At 36.9% G+C, this 19,696-nt stretch overlaps 1 protein-coding gene across 5 annotated transcripts in view; it reads right to left on the bottom strand.

The window, feature by feature from the left end:
• LOC112147249 (disks large-associated protein 1) overlaps positions 1–19,696 on the bottom strand; it is a 73,827-nt gene that overhangs the window by 21,528 nt on the left and 32,603 nt on the right. For all 5 annotated transcript variants that reach the window (XM_024273498.2, XM_024273499.2, XM_024273500.2 and 2 more), the window contains exons 3-5: positions 8,056–8,270; positions 5,789–5,984; positions 5,158–5,440 (exon numbers count right to left, since the gene is read on the bottom strand). In XM_024273498.2, the coding sequence (XP_024129266.1) occupies positions 5,158–5,440; positions 5,789–5,984; positions 8,056–8,270 (694 nt within the window). The remainder of the gene's footprint in view (positions 1–5,157; positions 5,441–5,788; positions 5,985–8,055; positions 8,271–19,696) is intronic.

The raw sequence follows: 19,696 nt of genomic DNA, 5'->3' as shown, positions 1-19,696 counted from the left end.
TACATGTACAGCTGCTACATCAACCTATGGGGATGTATTGTGATAGTATTTCCAGAATACTGGATGAATATATTATTTCAGATTTATTAGTAAAATCTTTAAACAGGAAGTCTACTGCCATCAAAAAGTCTGCTTGTTGCTGTCGACCTTTAGCTGGGATGTGTTTTTTGGTGATTGATGTCTGGTTTTACAGCACTTTACAAGCTTCCCTTTTCTTTTGTGAGCCCCAGGCTGCATGTGCACAACAAGCACACAACATTTTTATCAAAACATGAAGACGAAATAATTCTTTTACTATTCAGTATAAACATTTTGGTCTTCCGTTTCTTATTTCCTAAATTCGTTTTTGCTTATCTATAATAGCTTACTAAAAAATAAATGATATCGCCATAGTAAACATGCAATTTGCTTGTTAGTGCCTCAGGACTTTGTTTCATTGCACAGCTGCACAAAACATCTCACCTCAACGATAGTATTAATTGACCACATACTTTCACGTAACCAGATACATGTGGATAGTTTATTAAAAAATTACATTTAAACAATTTTTTTCTTAAAAATTGTTCAAATCCAATGCCTTGTGGTCACCCTGGTTATTGGCAAAGACTTCTGGGAAATTTCTAGGGCACTTGATTTTGGAATCGTATATTCGGACAGCACTAGAATATGGCAAAAGCGCAGCTGTGTCTGCAGCTCACCCCTCCCCCAGGAGATGGGTCAAATGCGGAGAACAAATTTCACACACCTACGTAGGTGCTTGACAACTAACGGGACTTTAATTTTAAAGACAGTTTGATACAGTTTGATGCTTAGTTATACATCTTTAATATCATTAATGCTGTACTGATACTGTTATAATTTTGTAAACAACATCCCCCACAAAGAAATAATCTGAAAAATGATTGGATTGGTGCGATAGTAGAGGTGTAACGATTCATTTTAACAATGATTTGATTCGTATCATAATTTGAGGTTGCCAATACGATTCATTTTAACAATAATTTGATTCGTATCATAATTTGAGGTTGCCAATACGATTCATTCTGGTTCATTTTGAACGGTCCGATTCACTGACCTAAAATCAATTCAGGACATTTTTAGCCAAAAAGATGAATACCTGCTACTGAACAGTGCAGCAGAAGTTTTCCAGATTCCTTGTATTTATTGCAAGAAAATAAATTAAATATGTTGACAAAGAAACAAGTAAAGAGGAGTTTCCACGTGAAAAAATAAGTATGAATCCAAAGGGTATTTTCCAATATTAAATAATTTAAGTCTGAAACAATTTCATAATGGTATAGGTCGATTCGATTAACAACCTTCCTCAGACAGATTGATCTGGTAGGATCGTAGGAATAAAAATAGATTTATTGATTCAATTATAAATCTGTACAACGTTATGCTGCTTTAAAAATATAATATTGTACTGTTTTAAACAGGTAATAGCAAAAATGTTTTTAAAATTAAATGATCAAATCTGATAAAAAGTTCAGAAAAAACATTTACTCAGATAACAGCAACTTTTGATTTAAAACTAAAAAGTCTGCATCTTTTAGGTTAATAAAGTCAATTTAGCATCAGGAAGATGACACTTTTTTCCATCAAGGAGAATGGAGGTTGGACCAATTGGTCCTTCACTCTTAACACTTTTTGGAGCAACATTGGATTGGATAGACTGAACCAAAACTTTTAGATATCTAATCAAGTCATTTTTCCCAGTTTTGACCCGATACCATTGAAAATCCAATACATGCATCCCTAGTTGTAACCTCTGATAGTCAAATAGAAAACACTGTGAGTTCTGATGATTGCCTTCAACGATAGATTAACCAGGTCATCACGGATGAACACTCCTGCCATAGGCTCAATATAATTACACATTTTTACAAAAAAATGAGTTTTTAATGAATTTTTCAAACATTTAACTTAAAGCAAGTTTCTTCTAAACAAAGTTTAGTGAATATTAAGATTTATGACAAATAATAATGCTGTCCTTTGATGTTTCAGTTTCTCAATAAGCTTTGGGGTGTAATTTAGTCTGGTTGAGGCTGGAGTGTTTAGCATTTCCATCTCCAGTGATGCAGAAGTCATGCTCAACTTCTACTGTACGCCTCTGACTCCTTCTCTATTTCTCTGTCTATATTCTTGAACTCTCTCAGTTGACTTAATAAGAATTCCCCAAAATGCATGAAATGTAGGTCATCTTCAGTTGAGCACAATAAAGTGAAGATATTTATAACACCTAATAACAAAGTCCCCTGTGGCATCCTGTGTGGCAAACACATCTCATTCATTTTTATTTCGTCTTCATTTTTATAAACTGACAGTCTGTAACTTGGCATACCACTGTGGTTTTATGCCTTTTACAATTTCTCTTAACAGCATGCAGGATTTTTTTTCCCAAGCTGCTGCTGAGGTTGTAAAAACTCAGACTGGTGCGCTGAAAATGCAGACGTGAAAGTTGATGCTCTGCAGGATTCTGCTGTGTCTGACTTTTTCTGACAAGACAAAGAAAATAGAGGCTTGAAATATATCCTCATTTTCATAAAAAAATATGGAAACAAAATAAAAAATAAATAACGAACCACTGGTAAAAAAACCAATGGGAGTTTGGTTTGGTTTCAAAGCACAATACACATAGTGATCCTCTTAACGCTGCATGTGGAGATACTTATTAAAAAAGAAAAGTGTGAAATTAAACAGCTGGAAGGCGACCATCTGTCCAAAACGAGGACGAAACAGTAAAGATTGGAGTTTGACTACATTTACTAGAGCACATTAGTAAAAGACTGGTACTCGGCGGCAATTAAAAATGTACTTGTCCCTACCTTCATTTAATTTCCTTATTCCACATTTGTTTAACAAATCTCTGTTGCTGTTTAATGCTGAATATTTGATCAAAAGTCTCATAGCGTTTAAAGTCCCACTCCGATTATCTTTTGATCCATTGTAAAAGTGTTCCCGGTGGTCTTTTCATTTTACTTATGCAGTTTTTAGCAAATATCAATAAATCTGTGTTGTTTTCTAGGACATAGTTTCTCCAGAGCAGCAACTCCCATTAAAAACTCACCTCTAAACTTGTGGGCAGGACTGTTGTCCTCTGCTTATTTCCCATGATCCCTTTTCTTACACTCTCTTAAAGCTCTTCACAACCTCAAGCTAACATTAGCCGTAAAACAAAAATGGTGAGCAATATTGGAGGTATCCAGATGTACAGTTCTGAGCTACATGCCAGCTCAGACAAGGAACACTAAGACAGTAATGGATCTATGCGTCTGTGAGTGGATGTATCGGAATAGAGCGGTGCAGGGAGACTTTGGCCCGTCTATCGTTGTTTCTACATCTCAACTAAAAGCCTTTTCAAACTGCATTTTTTAATCATCTTCTGATTCATTTCAATTTGAATAAATAAATACAAAAAAATGAAGTTTTAAGTTTATTCTATGTACGTCCATAATGAGAAAAATGCTACAAGAATGTATCAAAAACACCAAAAACATGATTTCAATTAAAGCAGGTCTTTACATTTCCATTTTTAAAGTGTAATTCACTTCATAACTTTGTAATTGAAAAAGCATTTGGTTTCTTAAGATAAAATATGTAACTTTTCTACTCCAATCAAATGTTTCCAAGGGCACTGACTATATCACAGTTTGTATTGTGTCACAGGGTGCAAACAGTCCTGGTGACTATGAATGATGAAGCCTCAGAAAAAAGATCAGGTCTGCGTTTAGATACCCAACAATGTCTCAGTATTAAAAGGCATAGTGAGAAATTACATTTAAAAATTAAAAATTAAAAAATCCAAAAGCATGCTAAAACAGTTATTAGCATTAATTAAAATTATTGGAGTGGATTCGCTGATGTATTAACACATGGTCAAGGCTATAAACAGTTAAACCTCTGAAGACCTGGTGTCCACATGCTAGATGTCAAAGTTTTGGGTCATAATATCAAAATAGTTCATTCAGTTTAACCCTCTGCTTAATACCGGAGACGTCGCTGTTGCATAATGACCCAAGGCTGCTTTTCTCCGCTTCAGAATTCACTGGAATTATGTTAATCAAGTAAATAGCCAAAGGGCTACGGTGGTTGAAAGAATGTCAACACTGGAGCTCTAATGATAAAGGTTTACCTGGGCCCTATGACTACATGTGTAGAGGGTTAGCTCAAATGTTTGCTCGGCTCTTAAAAGATTAAAGTTAAAGTTAAATAAATGTAAATATTAAAAATATAATGGTATTGAAGAGGAGATAATCTGACAGAAACAAAGCTGGTCTTTGAATCTGATACGTCAGAAATAAGAATCATCTTGTAGAAAGAATACTTGGTGCAACAAGAAAGTATGATTATTGTTTTAACTCCTTGGCTTTATTTATCACTATAACACATGTATACATTTTCATTTTTAGTAGTCCTTCCTATATTTTATTTCTTTGCTAAATTAAAAATGTCAAAATTATTTAATATGAACTATTAATCTGCAATGTGAACTGCTTATTTGAATGTGATTGATTGTAAGTGGGATTTCAGTTAGAACCTGGCACAAGTCCAAAGGGGCAAAAAAAACCAAACAAAAAAAAACAGGTGTTGCAGTTTTGTTTTTTTGTTTTTTGTTTTGTTTGTTTTTTTGATGACGACTTGAGCATTTCAGATTTTTTTTTTACATTTTTTTTCAAAGGAGGAATACTATTTGCTTACTACATATAGTATCTGACAGTTTACCTGCCCTGTTTTTTCTTTTTTTTTCATGCGATTGGATCTTTGTTTTTAAAACTCCTGATGAATACATTACATAGATACATAGATTGTTTTTTGACACATTTTTGTGCATTAACACTAATACTTTTTGGTGTCAAGTTGGACTTCCTAACCATGAAAGTAAACTGTTGCCCTCTGAAACCAGCCTCTTGTGGTCGTTTGAGGAACTGTAACATTCGGTACTTCTAATTTGGATTCAAATTCAAGAGCAGAAGGTGATCTTTATCTTGACAGGTCAGAACTTTGACAAGCCTCTGCCATCCTACTTAATCTCATGGATCATAAACATAATTCCTTCTCTATGCAGATGACTGTCAAATTTATACGCAATTACAATCCACTAAACCCTCAAACAAAAGGTAAGAGATTTTTTCCCAGCTGAAAGCCAAGCCCTACCTGTGCTGCTCTGTATGGTCCTGACAGTGGTTGCAGACGTACGAGGTGGTGAGGAGGGCAGCAGCAATAGTGGTCTTCCTCCTTCGCCTTCCTCGTCTCCCGAGCAGCCCTGATCAATTGCCCTGACATAACTGTGGCTTCGCATTCGAAAGCATCCTGGCATGGGAAGCGTGTCCATGGTCTCCAGGCTGTCCATGGCTGCTTCCATCGCCTGAGATTGCATCTCACTGTAAACCTGTTCACAGACCTGTTCAATCTGTCCATTCACCTCCACTTCACTCATCTGGAAGAAGAGACAAACTACTCAGAAATGGAAGTGAGCCAAATGTGAAACACAAGAATTGCTAGAAGGGCATCAAGACAGTTAATGCGTCTCATTCATTAAAACATTATCACGTCCTAAAGCAAAAAAAAAAATCTTGTGTTTTTAGAAGTAGCTCTAATCCTCAGTTTGTGGCTCATTCAAGCAGTCTTGTGCTTGATCACTTCAACCATGACTAACCTTCATAGACTTTTAAATAGGAACCTTAAAGCGCTAAGATATTTAAAATGAACTGGAAAACAAAAAAGATTTAGCAGAACCTGCTTTCCAGTTCCACAACAACGTAAAGCATCAGCTTCAGCAACAAACCTGACTGATGGTGCTCATGGCTCTCATGTAGCTTTCGTTGCGTGATCGGTATTGGGGTGAAGATAACAGGGATTTGGGGTCGAGGAGGCTTTTGGGGTCCAGGGTGTCCAGGCTTCTGTTTATCGAAACTTCACTCACTGCACGTAAATAACTGTGGCTCCTGATCTGCAGTTTGGGGGAGTGCTCTGTTGAAATCCTGATGAAATGACAGCAGAGGTATAGTTATACTGGTATCACTGAAACATGCCAATACTCTGTCACTTACTATGTAATTTCACATGTAATAAAATAGCCAGCTGTGAGGCTTATAATGAGCATTATAATTGTTCCTGTTTCACTGTGACTGTAGTCCTGCGGACATACTTCAGTCCAACAGCAATCAAACAGATTAACTCTGCTGCCTTCCTCTCAGATCAACTGTGAAATGTCAGATTAACAATGTATCCAATCCACAGTGATGAACCTCACAGTTCATTGTAGTATAATTTCTCACAATGGATCAGAAAGAAGGAAACAGATTAATTTTTAAACACTTAAAGACTCACTCAGATCATCTTTAGATCTATTTCAAAAGCATTTCTAGAGTTTTTTCTTAAATCAAAATCATGTCAGTTTTAGCCAGAAAAAAAAAAATCTGTCGTTTTCTAAGACATAGTTTCTGTAAAGTGGCAAGAGTTCATCAGAGTTTGTTGTGGGCATGCCTGTGGTGCTAAGTAAGCACGCCCCACTTCCCATCATCTGTTTACTCGCTCTCCCACTAGCTTACAGCTCCTTGCAACTACAACCTAACATTACCAGTGCAACGAAAGTGGTGGAGTTATCCAGCTGTGCAGTTTTGAGCCAGACTCCAGCTCAGATAAGGATAAAAAGGTGGATCTATTGTGTGTAAGTGGCATCGGAATGGAGCGGAGCGGGGAAATTGTGAATTGCTGGTTGTAGCTTCTATGTCATTGCTGAAGGCTTTTTTTTCTGATTTACAATGATTTGAATAAAGAAATACTCAGAAATGCAATTTGAGAATTAATTTTCTTTATCATGAGAGAAATGCCACAGGAACATGTTAAAAACACCAATAATGCGATTTTAAACTGAATGGGTCTTTAAAGTTCCGTACAAACATAATTAGGAGCAGGTGTCACTTTACAATTTAAAACAATCTAAAAATAATTTTTTAAAAATGTGAAAAAAGTTATATTTTGATTTGTGGATTGGTTTATGTGGCCCCATCAATTTAAAGAAACTAATATTTGCATCTAGCTTGTGCAAAAACTTTGCAAAGCTCTGAGGACTTTTTGAGTTCCACTTAAGCCACTAAGGTAACTATAAAAACAACTGTGATGAAACAACACATTATCATTCCCAATTTGCCATATACGAGCGCATGGTTCAGGCCCCTCCGCGTCTTTGACGGTTTTCCCCAACTCATTGCTTTTAAATGTGCTGGCTGTTAAATCAGGGGTCCTCAACCCCCAGACCGTAAACCAGTATTGATCTGATGGTCGCAGACAGGACAAAAATGCTTATGATGACTTTGATTCTTTATGCTTCGTTATTTTCTGATTCTGAAGGAAGTTTTATTTTGGAAAACTACCAGATTCTGTTTCCGACATCCACTCGTCTTGCCAAACCGCGTGACATAGAACAGCTGCTCAACTCGGACCGCTAGCTAAGGAAAAAGCAAAGGAAGCCAAACAAAAAGACGAATTTGGAAAGTTTCTTTGGGGAGAAAAGATCCAGTGAGGAACCCGAAAAAGAACCTTTGACTTCAGAGACACATAAAGCTGCTGTTTACAGACAACACCAGAAGTCTTCCTCAGTGTATGGATTTATAGAGACAGTTGTTTCCATGTACCAAGCTGCTCTGCATGATAAATATGCAAATGTTCGTTTTTGGGTTCCTGAGTGGATATTTTTTCCCCAAAGAAGCTTTCCAAATATGCATTTTTGTCTGGCTTCCTTAGCTTTTTGCTTTGCTACCAGTCCGAGGTTAGCTAGCTGTGTATAGTATCTGGTAGTTTTCTAAAATAAAACTTCCTCCAGAATCAGAAAAGAAAAAAAGATCGGAACTGGTTCATGGTCCGGGGGTTTGGCACCCCTGATTTAATGGGAACAGCCAGCACGTTAAAAAAAACAAGTTGGGACACCCAAAACATCAAAAGGTGAAATGCAGGGGGGTCGAACCATACGTCCATATATGAGAAGTTGGGAGTGAGAATGTGTTGGATAAAAATGTGTATTTAAGGAATTCATTTTGTCATAAATCTTACTGTAGCGTGGTCATCTCAGTCAACGAGGGTTGTGTGGCTTTCAGGTAGCTCGCACGTCGGGCTTGAACTTTCGGGGAGGGTTTGGGACTCCCCTCAGAGTCCCCACTGTCGTCTTCAGCCATGGCTTTGACGTAGCTGCCACTCCTCATCCTCCTACAGGGGATGTCTTCCTCCTTCCCCAGAGGAGAGAAGCCGCTCCACTCATCTTGAGGTACCTAATGAGTGTATGGAAAGGAGGCACGCACACTGTCAGGCCAATTCACACCACTGCTGTCTAAAACCTGGCCAGCACACTCACTAACTGAATTTGTGTGATGGCGTGGGGAGCCCATGGAAGCAGCGAACATGCAATGAAGCAATGATCACAACATAGAGCGAGGTCCAGCAGCTAGAATCCCTCACAGAACGGCCTTTAGTCGTCATACATCACTGTCATCCACACAAACATTCCCATGATGCCTCTCATTAAACAGGAAGCACATGTGTGAAATCTGTCTGACTAATTACAGCATCTGCTGTGCAAGAGTTACTTCAGTTCACAGAAAAAGCGTGTCCGTCTGTGTGTGTGTTCACATGGTTATATCTGTAGTCGTATGAGGCCCTAATGAGGCAGATTGCAATGTTTTCACTCCTGGTCAGGTTAAGGGGCAAAGGTGTAAGCAAAGTTAGCCAACAGAGGAAAATAAAACAATGTTGTCATTTACAAGCTGTGCATGTGTGCATGTGTGTGTGCATGTGTGTGTGTTTGTCTACTATCCGTAAAACTTACTTACATCACTTCAGTAACATTTGGCTTGCAGCAGGGGTGGATGGACCCCTCAAACTTGACCAGAAGTATACTTGAGTTAGAGACCCACTCCGATTATCTTTTGATTAATTTTAAAAGCGTTGCCATTCGTCTTTTAAGTATGATTTTTAGCCAAAATCAAAAAAAGCTGTAGTTTTCCAGGAGATTGTTTCTGCAGAGCAGCAGTAGTTCATTAAAAATTTACCTCTGAGTTCTCTATAGGACCGTTGGCATGGGGTAAGCCTGCCCCTACTTCCCATTATTCATTTGTTTACACTCACTGCTGCTAGCTTATAGTCCCTCACTCCCCAAGCTAACATTAACAGTGCAACAGAAATTGAGAGTAATATAGAAGCTATCCAACTGTACAGTTTTGAACCCGACATGACAAAAGCGAAGACGTACATGAATCTATTTGTTTACAAGAATGGAGCGGACCAGGGAGATTGTGACTTGCTGTCCTACAAGCTTTCCCCAAACATCATTTTTTCATCTGCTCCTGATTCCCAAAGATTTTAAAAAGGAAAAAATAGTCAGAAATGCAATTTTATGATTATTTATTTATATATATATATATATATATATATATATATATATATATATATATATATCATTAGAAAAATACCACAAGAACATGTTAAAAACAACAACAATAAAATATTTTCATCGGAGTGGAAAATATTTGAACTGCTTCCTTTTTTTTAAAGGTGACCTGGCTGTCATGTCTGCATCTAAGTGTTGCTCTAGTCACAGTGCCCCTGTAATGACCCTTCCCACTACTGATGCAGTGGGTGAGGTGTATTACAGGTTGGAATGATTTCCATTTATTTTTGTTTGCTTTTAGTATTTGGCAGGTTTTGGCTTTTAGAATGTGTGTGTTAGGTGGTTGTTTAGCTAAATGTTTTAATCCGCACTGCAAGTAAAAAAGTCCTGCAATGTTGGGAGTTTAGGTCTTCTTTATATGTCAACTAAGTTTCAAGTACTGGTGCATTAAAAGATAATTAGGCTTAATGGATGCATGTTTTGTCTCCATGTCAGTGAGGTTCACTGTGTTGAACTCTACTCCAGCCCTTGCTCTGCTATCTAGAACAGTGGTCAGCAACCTACAACAGTAAAAGAGCCGTGTGGGCTTGTTTTCTACTGATCAAAACCTAGAAGGAGCCGAATAGTCTTACTTTATAGCGTATTGAATATTTTGATTTGCATTCATGACTTTCTTTTTGTTTAATAATAAATATGAATTATGTCTGTTTTTAGCATGAACAAACCCCCCCCAAAAAACATAAAAAGAACCTATAGCATCTCTCAAAATGTGATTTTTTTTATTTTTTTGCGTGTGACAAAAACTAAAAAAACTTTTTTATTATTATTTTTCCCCTCTTTGTCATCAGTAGTCTTACACTGCTGGGTTTTGTTATTTTAGTTTGGGGTTGGACCTGGGTAGTCTTAGTTTTCTGGCTTTGTTTATTTGTTTTCTTTAGTTTTGGTTCGGCAGTCTAACATTTAGTTTACACTGTTCAACGTTAGGCTTTACTTTTCAATCTAATATTTAATTTAACAATTTTGCTCACATTTTGTATCAAGCTTTTAAATTAGCAGGGTTCTGACTGATGCGTTTAAACATTTTTCTTGTGATTAGTCTGACTTCAGTGTGATAAAAATGCAGATAATTAATCTAAATCTCATACAACTGAATTTTATTTTGTTGAATTTTAACCCCTCGTGAACGGGCTCAAAAATATGCACTATAATCTGCAACCAGCTCCAAAATCCGTGGCTTGTGAATTTACATGCCATATGACAACCAGACATTATCAGCACAAAATATAAATATTTTAAAATGGAATAAATGAAAATAGCACATCTATGATGTATACATCTCTATTTATACCGAAAAGCCATGACTCACAACTGACAGAAGGAGTAACCAGCATGTCAGAGTCTGTATGCACTAGAATGGATGGTATAGAGATTTTATTTTTATTTTTTTATTTATTTTTTTAAAGCCTAGTGCAACAATCAACCTCCTGTTGCTTTATCAGCTCAGCAGGCGAGAATGTGTGGGCCCTCAGAAAAAAATAAAATAAAAATCACACATGCCAAAAAGGAATCATAAATTATGCAAACTTTTTTTAAACATCCCCATAAATGTTCATACTTTTGAAATAACTGATAAATCAATGTGTTTCCCAGCCTTAGGCTGCCTCTGCATGCTTTATGTTTGTAGTCTTCACAGTTTGTATCATTTAGTAGTCCTTCCCATAACTGTGTCTGTGAATCACACCTGAGTGGATCCTCAAAGTCATTTAAATTTGTGACAGTTCAACATCTCAAATTCTTCTAATTTATGTACACGGAAAATAAATAATGAAAAAATAAAAACAATACATTTTTATTAGTTTTTTTTTTACCTTTCAGTGTTCTTGGAACACATTTCTCTCATTGTTTTCACAAGTTTCAACTTTTTGTACATTTCAGGAGTTGCATGTGTGTTTTTTTTAATGGAAAATAAGTTTCATACTGTAACGTTCTGATGCTTTTCTGAGGCAAAAATTGGAACAAATAGAACATGAGGACATTGGCTCATGATCTTAAATATGTTGGAGCGTCATGCAGAGAAAATGTAAGTACTATGTGCTGTCCGTACTAAATTTTTGATATAATTGGTGTATAAGTATATTTGCTGACCCCACACCATGTTTCTGGCAGAACATGGAGATAAAGACCTTCATTACAGGAGACAAACTGGCAAATCTGAGCTTAAGTTAAGGAATAAACCTAAAAAAGACAAAATATATATAGATGAACTTAAACAAAACAAAAGCCTTAAACATGACTTAGCAGAGAAGTGCAGACAAGAAGGTCTGGCAATAACAAATTAAAAGCCCTAAGCTGCTGAAAACACACACAAGCAATAAAATGAAACAGCAATGGAAAATTAAAAAACTGATATGAGTGACTGAGGGGAAACAAAACAGAAAGAGAGAATATTCTAAACAAAAGCATGACTTTCTCTAACGAAAACAAACAAAAACCACTCATATTCTCAAACGAAGGCCAAAGACAGATTTAGCAAATGCGGATAAACCTGTTTTCCATTAGAATGCTGTGATCAAAACAAAGGCAGCCCAAAGCATTTCTCCTTATTTGTCATCTCATCTAGAACAACAGCAGAAAAATCCACCACTCTGATTACTGCAGTGGCGAGCAGCGATGACTTGTTCTGATCATCTACCACCCTGAGGCTTTTATTCTTGTTCTGCTAAGACCCACTAGACACCACTGTAACATCACAATTACCTTTGAAATGCTTTGAGACGGTCCTTAAACAGCACAGCAGGAGTGTGGCTCACTGACCCTCTGGGTCAAAAAAGCCAAAAGGTCACATCAAGCATAATATTTTGCAAGTTTTTGCATAATAAATCAGTGTATTGAGTTTTCTAATTGAAAATTATTATTTTGGAAAGCAACCATTTGCATGTTGTCCCTATGAATGTGTGGGTTTTTGCAGGGCACATGAAACTAACTTGCTTTATAAGTTGATTAGCAATACTAAGTGTGTATGTGGGTCTGTGTGTATGCGTTTGTAGCCTAGCAACCTTTCAAGGCTGTGCCATGTCTGTGACCTAAAGTAGGTAGGATAGGCTCCAGCGTCCTCATGACCCTGTCCAGGTCAAAGTAGGTAAACAAAATGGATGGATGGAAACATTTACGTATATATGTCTGCTTTTGTTTAAAGAAAAAAGCAAAAATGATTCATGAAACAATGCTATTTTCTGTTTATATTTCAGTATTTTATTCACAAAATAAAATACAAATAATAATCGTCCAGCTGAAGGGAGACTGCTATATTTTTTGGCTTTACTGCTCCTTCTGAGTCCTACTCAGAGAGAAGGGGTGAAGACTGCAGAATCTTGGTCAAATAGAACCGATGCAAAGCACCAAGTCCATGTCTGTCTGTCTCCAACCATTACGACTCAGGAGTGGCCGCCAGAGTCTTTACGTAATTTGAAAAGTGCGAAAGGAACTTGAACCACATCCAGTCACGTCCGACCTCAGTGGTCTGGCCACTCCGGCGCTCCAAATCCATTTCATTGGGTTCAAATTTTTTGCCAGATGGCAGATCCAAACCGGAGCACGAGACAGAGACTCGAAAGCGGCTCAAAAATATACTTATAATTGGGGAGGATAATGTTCATCCGGAGAAGGTGTTTTGGGTTTTTTTTTTTTTTCCTTTTTTTGATCCGAAGTGTTTTTGATGAGTATGGATCAGTAACGACATTCTTCAGCCACTGGGGTGGGACGGTGAGAAGGGGACAGGGAGTTCTCTGTATTCACAGATGTTTCCAGTTCCCTAAGTCAAGGCCTGGGGGCCGAATCTGGGATATTTAATTTTTTATATAAAATGACAAGTAACGACATTTGAAGGTTTTTTTTCTTTTAACATTTACTTTATTTCTAACTTGTATAATTTAGACCGAATATATTATTATGGAGAGCAAAATATTGAAAGTTATTTAAGGTTTAAGTTTATTTATTCAGGAATAATGTTCATGTCTGTTTTTATTCACATTTATGTTAAAAATAAAATTAAAGTTTCAAAGTTTTAACAATTTTCTTTTTTTTTTTTTGTTCAGTAAATATTTATCCTGATCGGCCCGTGATCTACTGTGTGTTTTTGGCCCCTGCATGATTGATTTTGACACCCGTGTCCTATATAAATGGCGGGTTATTGCGTGAACCTAGAGGAGTTTGGAGTTTTGTGAATTGGTAGCAGAACCTGTTGCTGCAGCCATCCCATAGCCAATGTGAGTCATCTTCTGTAGCCAGATCGCTCCGCCGTCACACCTGGAGTGTAACGTTGCAGTGTGAGCCCAGGGTATAAGCCACTTGATTGGATAAAAACTTTTGTGCTGCAAATGCAAAAAAATATATTTTGAAGCAAAAAAAAAAAAAAACATTTTAAAAGCAAACCTTTAATATTTTTATTTGCAGCTTTGAAAGTTTTGTTCTTAAAACTGAACATTTTGTTTGCAATTTAGGAAACTTTGAAATCAAAACTGTGACTTTTGTTCACAATGTGGTGGCACAAATATCACTTCAACTGATCTAGTTCCAGGTAATTTGGAATCCAAATTGTTATTAAAAAAAAATGTTAACACACTATGTTAATACCATAGGTGAGTATGAGTACGAGTGACCCTATACTCATCTGTTAGTAATACTAACACTAGAGCCATGTCTGAAATGCTTCTGTATTATTAGTGAATGCAACAAGCTAGTGTTACATGTATTGGTTCATTGTTTTGCAGCAAACCAGTGGCACCAAAGCACAGAGACAGAATTAGGAATGCCTCATTATATCTTTAGCATAAATAGAAACTGAACTTCAAGTTAAGAAAAGCAACAAACAGCTGGAGAAGAACCCTACATCAAGCTTCCCTGCAAGGAAGAGACTAAAGTAAAGTGCTGGGCTAAATGTATCCCTTCATCTGCATGTGTGTGACGTCAATTGGACAAAATGAGCAGTTTGGCTGTAAAGAGAGGATACAGGGAAAGGACCAGCTGCAGTATCATAAGTAGCGCCTCCCACCCACGCACCGGCTTCACATTCACAGCAGCTCCTCTCTTAGTCAACTGCAGGTCTGACAAACAGCACCACTGTATACACTTTCCTTCAGATGATTTCACATTCTGCTTGTGACTCATTTCATGCATATCAATCTATTTTTTTATATAAAAAGCTATTAACGACAATATATGCAGCATCCACAGTGACTTGGTTTGTACATTTCAGCCTTAGCATCTACAGTGAATTTTACATCACAGACTGTAGACAGTTTCCATGGTAACAATGTTTTGATAGCTCAAGGCGGCAGTCTTCGGAATAACAGGTAAGAGTGGAGTTTCGCCACGCAGTGGAGATGCTGCTGCAGATAATCATATGAAGATGGAGCGCAGATAGCACAGGGGAACAATTACAGCTGCATGTGATGTCACATTACTCCTATGAAATGTGTCTTTTGTTCCAGCTTCCATCTCACTTCTTCTGAAGGATCAAAACTGAAGCCAAATAAAGCAGCAGCAATCAGAAAAATGAAACATCCCTCCACACTTCTGTATGAAGTGATGAAGATCCATTATTTATGGAGTTACCAACATGACCAAACATTCTGCCTCATTGCCAAGCTTTTAGAGCAATGTCTTTGAAGGGAATGATGGTCCATTTTTACAATCGCTCACTTTTGTTCACAAGGAATTCTGTTAGAAGAATCTTTGGTGCAGAAAAAAATAAAAAAAAAATCTTGCACTGTATTAAATGCTATTATGTAGTAGAAATAAAAAGTATGCATAAAAAACAAGGCTCCAAGTCAGCAGTGACTGTTATGTGACTCAGGAAGCTATATTTGTTCCAATTTTGACATTAGCCACTATAATTGTCAAACCAGAACAACAGTTGGAGGGCAGCAGAGGAACTTCATTATGTCATATATGAAGGAATCACTTCAGTCATAGCATCTGACCCAAAGAACGCCTGGTACAAGTTCACTCCACTCCCACACTGTAGGAGTCACTTCCTGTTGGTTGAAGACTGTTGATTTTCAAATATTAATCCTAAACAAGCAATTACAGGTCATCTTGAAAAAAAAAATCATGGTTTGCTATTCTTCAAAAGATGTTGTCAAGTCATTTTTTGCAAGACACATTCAAATGAAGTCCATTTTATGAGACAAAGGAGGGAAGAAACCGTAAAAATAAAAATGTCGATTAAGTTTTGGCCCAAACAACTGTGGAGGTTCAATAATACACATTGAATGTGTCTGCACTATCACAAGATTACAGCCATGGTAATAAAAATGAAGCCACATGAGCTCAAACCCCAACGGTGATGTCCTGCAGTTAAAACTGAAGTGAAACAAATGATCATTCTTCACAAGTGTCAAACCCTAATCCTGTTTCCTCAAGCCAAGTCTCACGCCAAGTCTTTAAACTCCTTATGTAAGACTTTTGTGGGATTCAAAACCAGGCCATGAGTCCCTTCACTAGAGGAGTCCTTTATAAAGCTATAACATCAGTTCTACTGCCTTAAATTAAATTTAGAACAAAACTGACAATCTGTCTCTCTAGAAATGTGCAACTTCTGTAAAAAAACAAAAACTCTCCCAAAAAATCTTTTTGAGGTTTTAAGTGCATTATACTGTTTATTCCTCACTATAAAGAACCTCAAATTGGTATTTTGATCCGTTCATGTATTTAAGAGTAATCCTTTAAAAACCTGCACTGTCTGCAGCAGCCACTCCCATACCCACGAAAACGAGCGGTTGGAAACGTGCTGACATCAGCATGATGTGATCCGCCCCCTCCAGGAAGGGTCTGCTATGACAGCTCAGCCCCCAGTCTAACACCAACACTCACTTTCTCCACTGAGGTAGTGGTAATCAGCAAAAAACATTCATTTTAGATGCAGAATACCGTATATCTTCCAGTTGTGACCTGTCTATAGTAAATTCCAGCTGTTCATTACTTACGAAGGACCTTACAAAGCCTCTGGAAATAAAATCCATGAAAGACTTTGAGAACTGTGGGATTACGCATGTCTGACCCTTTAATTCAAGCAAAATGTGAAATGTGAACTCAAAAAACTGCTGAAGGTGAACTCTGACCCGATTCTGAGCTGCTGAGACCTTCACAGTCTCTCAGTCATAACAACGAAGAACCGTTACGTGGCCTTAAACTTGTTCCTAAGCTGTGATGTAGCACTGATTCTGCTCAAATTCCTGATCCTTTTCTTTTCAACTTATTATTTTTTTATCATAATCATTCTTTGATGAATACAATCCGCACAAATTGTTTTTTTAATTAGAATATTTTGATTTTTTTCTTCATTAACTAATGAAGATGATTTTTACTTATTACTTTTTCTATGTTTATAATCATTCTTTGATAAATACAATCTGCACTAATTGTCTTTATTTAATGAGAATATTTAGATTTTTACTGCATTAGCAAATTAAGATGATTTAATTATTACTTGTTGTATTATCATAATTCTTTGAATACAATCTGAATAAAGTGTCTTTTTTCAATGAGAATTTTACATTATTGTTACTGATTAATATAAATGATTTGTTGTGGATGCTTTGAAACTTGATTATATCAATGATATTAATGATCCTTAATAGTCTGAATCCATTAATATTTGATATTAAGTCCTGAACCGGATATTGATGATTCGTGTAGAGAAAATGGTATGGTCGAGTCGGGGTGGGATTATATAAGTTCGCTTCCTTCCATTCCCTTTCAAGTGATCTACTTGGGATTCACTAAGTGATGTGTTATTTCATGTATTATGACCTGATTGCTTGAAATAAACCATTTCATTCATTCATACCTTAGATGCCTTTATGGAGAATGACATTTTAATCAAATAAAGTTGTTGATCTGTGGAAACTTGTAAATGGGACATTTGAAAATTTTCCTATAGAAAGGCTGAATTTAGTAGACAACCGATCAGAAAATTTAGCCCAGAAAATGTTCCTTTGTGTTGAAAAAAATACCTGATAAATGAGGATTTCTGTAAAAACAAAATATGATCAATCTTTAGACCCTGAAAGTCAATCAAAGTCTGGATTGAGTGTCAAAATTACATTCTTTGGGGAAGAAATGATATAATGTTTCTTTTATGGAATTTTTTAAAATCAGAAACGACTTCTACAAATTAACTTCACTTTGTTTCATGGAATCTTCATCATCTGCATAAAAATATCTACTGATATTTTTTGACTTTTTAAAAAAAATATTTCCTATAGTAGCATTTTATTTTGAAAATAGATTTTCAGAAACCGGTAGCTTAAAATAACCAACTTGAGACTGGTCTGTCAGAATAATATCTCATTTAAACCAGCCTGAAAAAGGTTAGGGACCACTGCCCTATACTGTGGGCAAACAATATGCAAATCAACTTTTAAAAGTTCTCTTTTTTTACTTGTTGCATTTAAATTGATGTTAACTCCCTGTAGGATGTTATTTTCTAAAGCTTTTCAGTTTGTTATTTAAAGAGGCCTAATCAGTGTCTCCTTCTGTCACTGTCATGTGATGTAGGCAACTGACAGTAAACATGCAATCACAACAAATGACAGATGAACTGACTACAGAGTGTTCCAGTTAGCCAAGATCTCATTTCTAAACTGTAAACACAGGAAGTGCTGTAGAAAAATCTGCAGCAGGTATTTTTTCTTTGTCCGGCTTGTATCGCCTAACAGACTCTAGTGTAAAGCAAACTGTATGATGATTCCTTGTTCAACATATTAACACATCATTTTTTTGTATTGCATGTTTTGAATTTATCAACATCAGGAAGAATAGTATGTTGGTTGGTTGGGTTTAGAGCTGTCGTGCGCGTAACCTGGGCTCTCGGAGAGTGCAATGAGCTTCATCCAGTGTGGGTACTTCGGCATGACCCTTCACACTACTGCCTACATGTAGCCACAAGAGGACCTAAGACTGGGTCAGTGTCAGGAAGGGCATCTGGCATAAAACCTTCTGGGCGACTCATTCGCTGATGGGATGTCTTATTTTGAAACACTTCCTCTTGCTGTCTGTTTACTCCAAGCTTCTTTACATACACAACAACTACAAGTTTATTATCCGAGGATTTTTCATGCAGCTTGTAGACAGGATTATCCAAAATTCTGTATCCCAAAGCGGCAGGTGTCTCACAACAAGATATCAGATTAACACAAATAGATTTCACCTTAAAAACTGATAACATACTCTTTTTTTTCCCCCACTAAATTTAGTAGTTTTACAGCACTAAATATGGAAGTGAAACTTAATAGATAAAAGGTTAAAAAAGAATAAATGACTGAATTTGCATGGCCTCTTTCACTTTAGATCTGTTGCTTACAATGTGCATGCTAGGAGAACAACCTGGAGGGCCAACGGAACCAAGCTGTGGCGCTGTTTGTTCATTATCTCAAACCTGATGAGAATCCAACAGAAGTGACAGTGATGACTGAAGGAACCGAAGTACTGAACAGGTGTGGAAACCTAACCAGCAAATGCATGCTGTTGAGGGAATTCATCCACGGTGGGCTAGAAATGTATTCATCTGGCACAGATTCTGCAAGTTGTTCCACAGAATGAGAGAAGTCTGTAATGTTCATCATCTATGTGAGACACAGAATGCAAATAGAGAATCCAGGACTTTATATGTGTAATGTTGCAGTATTTGGTCAAGAACATTTGTTCATTTCAATACTTTGTAATACAGTATAACCCTGGATGGTCAAAGGGATCCTGTAGGTCTTTATCAGGATTGCACACACAGTAGTTGCTATTTTGGCCCTTTAGCTCACTGATGGGAGGAAGTTTTAGCCCAAAATCATTCATCCTTTCCTTAATATGGATCAGTTTTCCAATCACCTTTTAAAAATTAGCTGCCCCAAAGTATGACATTTCTATCCTTCACAGTGGGTATGATGTTCTTGGAATGCAACATGACAAGTTCTCATCTGATCACATGACATTCCCCAATCCTTCACTCGATCATCCGCGTGGTCTCTGGAGAATTTTAAACGGGCCAGGGCACGTACTGGCTTTAGCAGGGCAACCTTTAAAGTTTGACAATATGAGGGTGTGGACCATTGTAATTTATACTGATAACCAGTTTATACTGATGCCAAGAAGGAGTTTTGTTAAGTCCAACTATTGGTCCACCCACCTGAATAACAGGAGAAAAGGCTTCTAGTGCAAATTTGGCCTCCAGTGCAATTTAAACAATTGACAAAAGCACTTCCCTACAGGTGTCAAAAAAAGGAAATACAGCAACAAACATCAAAAAAGGTGTTGACA

The sequence above is a fragment of the Oryzias melastigma genome, linkage group LG17 (assembly GCF_002922805.2).
Source record: "Oryzias melastigma strain HK-1 linkage group LG17, ASM292280v2, whole genome shotgun sequence".
Lineage (NCBI taxonomy): Eukaryota > Metazoa > Chordata > Actinopteri > Beloniformes > Adrianichthyidae > Oryzias > Oryzias melastigma.
This window is presented reverse-complemented; position numbering and strand designations above follow the sequence as displayed.